Consider the following 6,783-nt stretch of genomic DNA (forward strand, 5'->3'; position numbering starts at 1 on the left):
CATTAGAATTATTATCAACTCAACTTGTATTTTATACAATCATCACAAATTTTATGCATGTGTTTCTTGTTCTTTAAATATGAGATTTTAATAGTCATCCAGCTGCCTTCGATTTGGGATAGGTCGGGATTGATCTCCACGTCAGGCTCTCGCTAGAAATAATATAAAATATATAACTGGTTAGTTTGTGCTTCGGAATACAAAATATTACATGAATACCCCTGCAAAGTGCGATATGATTTAATCGAATTTGTCCAATTATAGATGGATGATATAACTTCTTGCCAATATGTAGTTATGAATGCATAGAGGGTATACAATATGTGTGCTTCAATCCGGCCGTATATATCTATATATAATCATGTATATATAATATATATATATATATATATAATATATATATATATATATATAATAACATATTTGTATATATAAAAATATCTTTAAGACTGAGAACAGAATATATTGGCTTTATAAGATCGACGATGTCTCCGTTAATGCATTATTCACGACAAACTGAATAATATTTTAGACATCCTTTTTTAGCATACTTTTTATTTGGAGATCTTGAGCCAAGTCAAAAACTTGTTGTTGGACGGCATATTGGTGATTAGCTCCAGTTGCAGACCGTTTTGTTGGGCCAACACTTTGAGATTGCTGATATCCCTGATGCCCCAGGCGGGATTGCGCTGCCTGAGATTCGCATCGAAGTCCACATTGCTTTGGGGCGTCAGTTGGCCATCCTGGGCATATGGTCCGTAGGTGAAGAGTTTGCCGCCCGCTTTTAGCAGCTGGCCGGCAGCGCGGAAGAGACCCTCGGAGCAGGCCCAGGGGCTGATGTGCATCATGTTGCAGTTGAGCATGTAATCATAGCTGGCCACCTTCACTTCCTCCAGGGTCTTCGCTTCCCACTGCTGCAGCTCCTTGGAAATGTCCACAAAGAGCGGCGAGCGAATGTTGCCCGTCGGACAATCGGCGACGTAGGCACCAATTGAATCAAAGTCCTCCAACGAGTACTCGGTTGGCTGATAAACGACATTTGGAATCAGTGGTGCCAAAAATCCGGCATGTTGACCCGAACCGGATGCGATTTCCAGCAGCCGCATTTCCGGCGTTTTTCTGTCCACCTGCAGCAGGAGAGCTTCAGAAATGGGCTGCGAATTGCGATCGGCCGAGGGATGGGTTCGCTTCATTGCGCTGCGCAGCGTTGTTGCAGATAGAAAACGTTTAAATGGTTGTGAGAATCTGTGTGCAGAGATTAATTTAAATAAAACCATAAAGCAAATGTTTGTTTACCTCATGTTTTTTTAGATTTATTAGTGCTGGACGAAACATCGATTAAGAATCGACACATCGATATACCTATTACTCTCCAGCACGATACATTAGAGCTGTCACGAAATGTTCAATTGATCTACTCATTATTCTCGTTCATCGTCCGTTTTATTCGTTTGAAATATTTATAAGCATATAATTAAATAATGTTAGATTTGTCATTCACTCAAATAAATATAATTGATTTATTTCAATTTCGGAATTTGTTTTAATATTGTTAAGAGCAGATTAAAGGAAATTTAACAGCGCCACCTTGTGTTGAATGTTGCCAACTTAAAGTCAGAACTGCCAACTTATTACTTCTTTGGCAAATTTCCCCCAGTGTGGCGGTGTCCGATAATCTATCGCCACACTAAGGCAATTTTCTAGAGCTGAGCAACACTGCGCATCGAACGTATAAGTGTAGCAGTTGGCAAAGTTCACAATAAGGTAACCACGGTTACCGCAAGGTGGCGCTGCTTAGCTTTAGAAGAAGTCAGAACAAAAACAGACGGATATTAAGGAAATTAAGTGTTATGTTATATGCGCAATTTCTTTATAAATATATTTGGTATTGTCTATGTACCTATTTATTTGTATATTTGACAAAATTTAAAGCCGTTGTACTTTAATCATTTAAATTCAAATCTAAAACTGCCATCTATGGGCAACTTTCTTAAATTAGTTAATGAAAGTTCACTAAATCTCCGACATGTGGCTCCACTGCTGTGCTCATAGTTGAGTTTGCTAGAAAACTAGCAGATATTTGGTCTTATAACCAAATTTTGATGATTCGCTTAAAGTTTTGTTTTAGGAGGACATTTTGTATTTCTTGTGATACGAATTAGCTCCCTTTTTCACATTCAGAAAATATCAGTTTACTGCCGGAAGCAGAGTCTGCGAAATTCAAGTCGGAAAATCTAGGAATAATTTTCATACGGTTGAGTCCAACGAGGCTTTCCATCTAATAATGACACAATAAGTCTTTTCTATATGAGGCTGAAAGCAAATCAGTTTATAGCTTTATGATTCCGTATTTTGTTGGAAACTTATAAGGCTAAAAACTTTGAAACTTTGTCTTTGCTTAAACTAGTATACAAGAAATTAAATTCCAAATTTGAAGTCTGATCAAGACAATATTGTTTCATGTTGTAAAATGAAAGAACGTTTAATTGAGGAATTCCGAACATAACCTACCCATGGAGACCACAATTCACCTGCCGACATCTCAATTTCATTATAAATTTCAAAAACCGACAGTTGATCATTTTTTTATAATACCATAAAGAAGTTTGCCGGAATCGGAATTGGAACTTAAATTCGTTTCCATTTTTGACACCGATTATTTGAGATGTACTAATTATTGTATTTGATTTCACCCACTTGGAGCAGACAGGTTAACTAATTTTGACATTTGTTTTAAAAACCATTGTATTTTTTCTTTTATTGTTGCATTCAACTTGTTGTTGCGTCTTAATAGTTTATTAGGCTACTTAAAAACGAAGAAGCATTAGACAAAACGAACTAAAACTAACTAATAAGATTACTAGATGAATATTTGATGGGCGATTAAGTTAAACTAACTTTAAATGATGGCTTAAGTACACACACTTTAGCTTCAACTACTAATTTAACTAACTAATTGCGATTACGACTAATGGCAGCTTTTTGACGACATTTAGATGACGATTAAATTATGTTCATGTAAATGCATTGAAAATGACATTAAATTAATTGAAAACATCTATCGACATATATATATATATAAATATATATATATGCAGTTATGAAGTGGGCTAGCGATTGTGAGCTATATCTAATTTGTCCGATATTTTTTTGAGGGGGTTTCTCGATGCTGTTTGCAATATATATATACATATACTATATATCTATATATATATATATATATACTGTGGAACTATCTGCAGCCGCACGATTCGACGACCATGTTGGGCAGCGTTTTGACTGTCGCCGAGTTGTTGGAGTCCAGCACGACCAACTGCAACGAGGAATACTGTTTGGCGGTACAGCAGGGCACCAGATCCAATGGCTTCCGTGAACCATTTGTGGAGAGGATTTTCTGTAAGACAAAACCAAAAAAAAAAAAAACATTGAGTAAAAGATGAGTTGAATTAAAATAAAAAAACACCCACCAGCAAGGAGCTGTGATGCGATGCCGCCTGGGCAACACTCGCCACGGAGCTGCAGGAGCCGCGACAGAAATAGGCATCGTAGCCCTTCGGCTGCATTATCCAATTGTCCCAGCCGATGTCGGCGAATGAAATATATAGTTTCTCGCGGCAACATTCCGTCACACCGCTGGAACAGTTAATATTGCGCTTCTGGCGAGACTTGCTGCGGCGATTCTGGGTGTCGATCATGATGAAGGGTCTGTAGTTATTGTTGATGGATATGATCTCCTCCATGCTGCCAATGTCGCACGATTCGCATGATATCTGTATGAGATGACTGAGATCGCGATTTCCGAACCAGCGCTTGATCGGCCATTCAATGTTGATTTTCATCCACTCATCTGTTGAGCAAAATAGAAGATGTCCTGATTAGTATTGGTCCTTGTGAATCTAAATATTCTAGCAACTAACTAAATCCATTAGGGGGATAAAGTAATACTTATTTACTACTCGCAAAATCCTTTGTAGCTTAGTTTATATTACACTCAGAAAAAATATTAATTTTAGGAATTGGACACACTTTTGGCGTTTATCGATTTTCTTTTCTTAATTTCTTTTCGAATTTCATTTAATATAAAAGTTAGGCCAATAAATTTCTTTACTTCTTTCTGCATTTTATGAAAGATTTTTTCCAAAAATGATTGTTTGTATTTCTGTTTTTTAGAAATGCATTTCTTAGGAGTCCAACTCAATTTTTTTTTTAGTTCTTTGAATTTTTTTTCTTTAATTTATAAATGAATTCTAAAAACAATAAATACTTTCTAGTTTCAGGCGTTATTTTTTTCAATTTCTGTGCAATTTTTGTCTGTAAATTCTTTGTTTCCTCACCGAGTTCCACTGAAATTACGAATGAAATTGATTGTAATTTGATTTATTTCGATTAGGCATTATTCGTTGGATTTGATTCGATGTTGAGCTGTGCTTATCTCCAGCTCTCCATCCCCGTGAATAACTCGGCCATTTTTGCTTGCCAGCTGTATGGGGAACAAAGTTCATTTTTTTTTGCGACACACAAATATTTGTCAAGAAGAAAATATTTATAAATATAGATTTTGATCTCGAAGCCAAGTTATTCACCCACAATTCCCGTGCCTGCCTATCAATAACCTTTCGACCAACAAAAATAAAAAAAAGAAAGTACAACAATAAAAATAACAATAACAATAATAATAACAATAACAATGATGAACAATGAACAGTTGCCAATGGCCCTCATCGACACTTATCGGTGTGCTATATTATTATTATAATACCCATATTGTATATAATATAGAGCATGATATGCTGAACAGAAAAAGGACGCTGACTTTGGGTTTTTCCACTAAGGGCAAAGCTGGGCAAAGGTCGGCTGATTGATGGGTTTTGCTTACACTCACAAAAAGTTAGCCTAAAAACTTACAAAAATTGTATTTTTTGCAGAATAAATTTTTAAGTATAAGAAATAATTTTTCTGAAAATTAGAAAGGCTTGTCCAAAATGTAGAATCAAAAATATATAATTTATTTTTCTATTTTTTAGAAATATTTTCTATTATTATGAAATGCATTTCTAAAAAGAAAAAATCCTTAGAAAAAATCCTTTTTGAAATTCAGAAAATGGTAATGAAATGCGCTAATATTCAAATATTTTAATGACCTATATTTTCTTAGAAGAATTCAAACTAACTTGATTTTCTATTTTAGAAATTTACTTTCTAGTTTTCTAGTTTAGTCTTTCAAGTGGATTTTTTTTCTGAGTGTAGTGTAAGTGGGAAAATTCCGTATTTTGGCTTACCTTGCACATTCACCGACTGTATGGCTATCGTCTTGGTCAGCGGCAGATAGCCGGAGTCCAGCTGCTGCTCCACCTCGGAGACAACAATCGTTTGCTTCCTCTGCTCGCTGCTTAACTCGTTCGCATTGCTAGCTTTGGTGTAGTTCTGTTTGTTCTTATAGAGCCACAGCACAGCACTGCTCACATCAAACCCATCCGCATCGGCATCGTCGATCTTGAAGCTGAAACACATCGAGGGATGTCCGCCCAGACGACGGCACTCTCTTTCTTCTGTAGATGATAACAAGAAACAAATCAGGGATTAGATGGGTTGGTGATCTCCACTCTGTACAGAGCTTGCTCGAAACTAAGTTGATTTTTTTTCAATTTCTAAAATTTCCATTTGCGAATTTTAATTTAAGAATTCGAATCGAATTAATTAAGATTTGTAGAGTTCGAGCAGAATACATATTTTAGATGGATAAAAAAACTCACCACGTTGCAGGAGAATAAATTTCTGATTGGTGCGGGCATAGTAATCATCATAGTCCTTATTCTTGCTGGACTCATCCGGATGCTGCTGCAGCGCGATGCCCTCGAAAATGGGGCGGGGCAGCTCCACGCCGGAGACTTTGGGGCTCTCCTTGAGGCGCAGTTTCTCGAGTATTTGCTGCTTGACAAACTCAATGCGCAGATTACGCAATTCCTCCTCGCTGATGTGCTCCTCCTGGCGATGGCTCTCGCATTTGGGGCAACCGCTCGACGCTGTTTTCGTCGTGGCATTTCTGCTCTGTTGCAGCTCGTTCTTCACGTATTGCTCTGCCTCATCCTCTTGCAACATTGAGTCATCCACTTGATCATTGCCAGCTGGTCCATCCAGCCACTCATCGAATTGGTAGCCCTGGCTGAGCAGCTGCCACAGCTTGGGACTGGTCTTCAGTTGCTCGGGTGTGACGCGATGATAGTTGTGCTCCTGTTGCAACAGGCGCTCCTGCTTGCTGCGCAGGTGGCGCCGCATGCGCTGATCATACAACTGCTGCTGCTGTTGTAATTCCTCCTCCTCGCTGCTGCTCGGATCGGGTGCAATGTGCTTGGGCTGGCGATCTCGCTGCTGGCGTGTATGGTGCTGCTGCAGATGTTGCACGTGCTGATGCGGCTGGTGGCGCGGATGCGGATGTGCTCGCATCAGTGGCACGCTGCCCCCTGCCTCATCGGCGGCACTCGGATGCGATCGTGCATAGATGTTGTTGTTCTGCAGCGCCAGGCACAGGAGCAGCATCAGTGTCATATAATATTTCGCCATTTTTCTCGTCTATTTTTGGTTAAATCTTTTTGTTTTTTTATTTGTTGAACAACTTTTGTGGTGTGTTAGAAATTTAGTTATTGCTACAAGTTGTGAAATTGGCTAATTGTTATCTGTTTGGCAGCAGTTGAAACTCAATGTTCGTTGTCTTTTGGCTTACAAAACTCATAGATTTGCAGCGAGGCTCACTTTTTGTTGCCGTTTTGTTCACTTTTTGTTGCA

General features: G+C 38.3%; 2 protein-coding genes across 4 annotated transcripts; both read right to left on the reverse strand.

The window, feature by feature from the left end:
• Positions 1-8: 8 nt before the first annotated feature.
• LOC6566454 (UPF0585 protein CG18661) lies at positions 9-1,320 on the reverse strand. Of its 3 annotated transcripts, none has more exons than XR_004365332.1 (3): positions 552-1,281; positions 220-349; positions 9-152 (listed from the first exon to the last, which is right to left on the reverse strand). XR_004365332.1 is itself a non-coding variant. In XM_001993086.3 (3 exons), exons 1-2 carry the CDS (start codon positions 1,299-1,301, stop codon positions 555-557), a joined length of 648 nt encoding a protein of 215 aa, XP_001993122.2. In that variant the 5' UTR covers positions 1,302-1,320; the 3' UTR covers positions 9-152; positions 552-554. The 3 variants fall into 3 exon arrangements, 2 of the variants coding, with proteins under 2 accessions (XP_001993122.2, XP_032595118.1); XM_001993086.3 differs by lacking the exon at positions 220-349 and adding an exon at positions 1,297-1,320 and having other exon boundaries at positions 552-1,197; XM_032739227.2 differs by lacking the exon at positions 220-349.
• A 1,755-nt stretch (positions 1,321-3,075) lies between these two features.
• On the reverse strand, positions 3,076-6,783 carry LOC6566455 (inhibin beta A chain). Its single transcript, XM_001993087.3, has 4 exons — positions 5,754-6,783; positions 5,280-5,549; positions 3,468-3,847; positions 3,076-3,394 (listed from the first exon to the last, which is right to left on the reverse strand). Exons 1-4 carry the CDS (start codon positions 6,559-6,561, stop codon positions 3,233-3,235), a joined length of 1,620 nt encoding a protein of 539 aa, XP_001993123.1. The 5' UTR covers positions 6,562-6,783; the 3' UTR covers positions 3,076-3,232.

Source organism: Drosophila grimshawi, unplaced genomic scaffold (assembly GCF_018153295.1).
Source record: "Drosophila grimshawi isolate 15287-2541.00 unplaced genomic scaffold, ASM1815329v1 contig_1377, whole genome shotgun sequence".
Lineage (NCBI taxonomy): Eukaryota > Metazoa > Arthropoda > Insecta > Diptera > Drosophilidae > Drosophila > Drosophila grimshawi.

What these genes read in the sequence shown, in the direction of transcription:
- LOC6566454 (XM_032739227.2), bottom strand. Translation starts at nt 1,277, where the DNA reads ATGGTTTTATTTAAATTAATCTCTGCACACAGATTCTCACAACCATTT.
- LOC6566455 (XM_001993087.3), bottom strand. Translation starts at nt 6,561, where the DNA reads ATGGCGAAATATTATATGACACTGATGCTGCTCCTGTGCCTGGCGCTG. An exon ending in ATTTATTCTCCTGCAACGTG is followed by an intron (nt 5,550 to 5,753) that starts GTGAGTTTTTTT and finishes TATCATCTACAG; the next exon opens with AAGAAAGAGAGTGCCGTCGT. An exon ending in CGCATCACAGCTCCTTGCTG is followed by an intron (nt 3,395 to 3,467) that starts GTGGGTGTTTTT and finishes TTTGTCTTACAG; the next exon opens with AAAATCCTCTCCACAAATGG.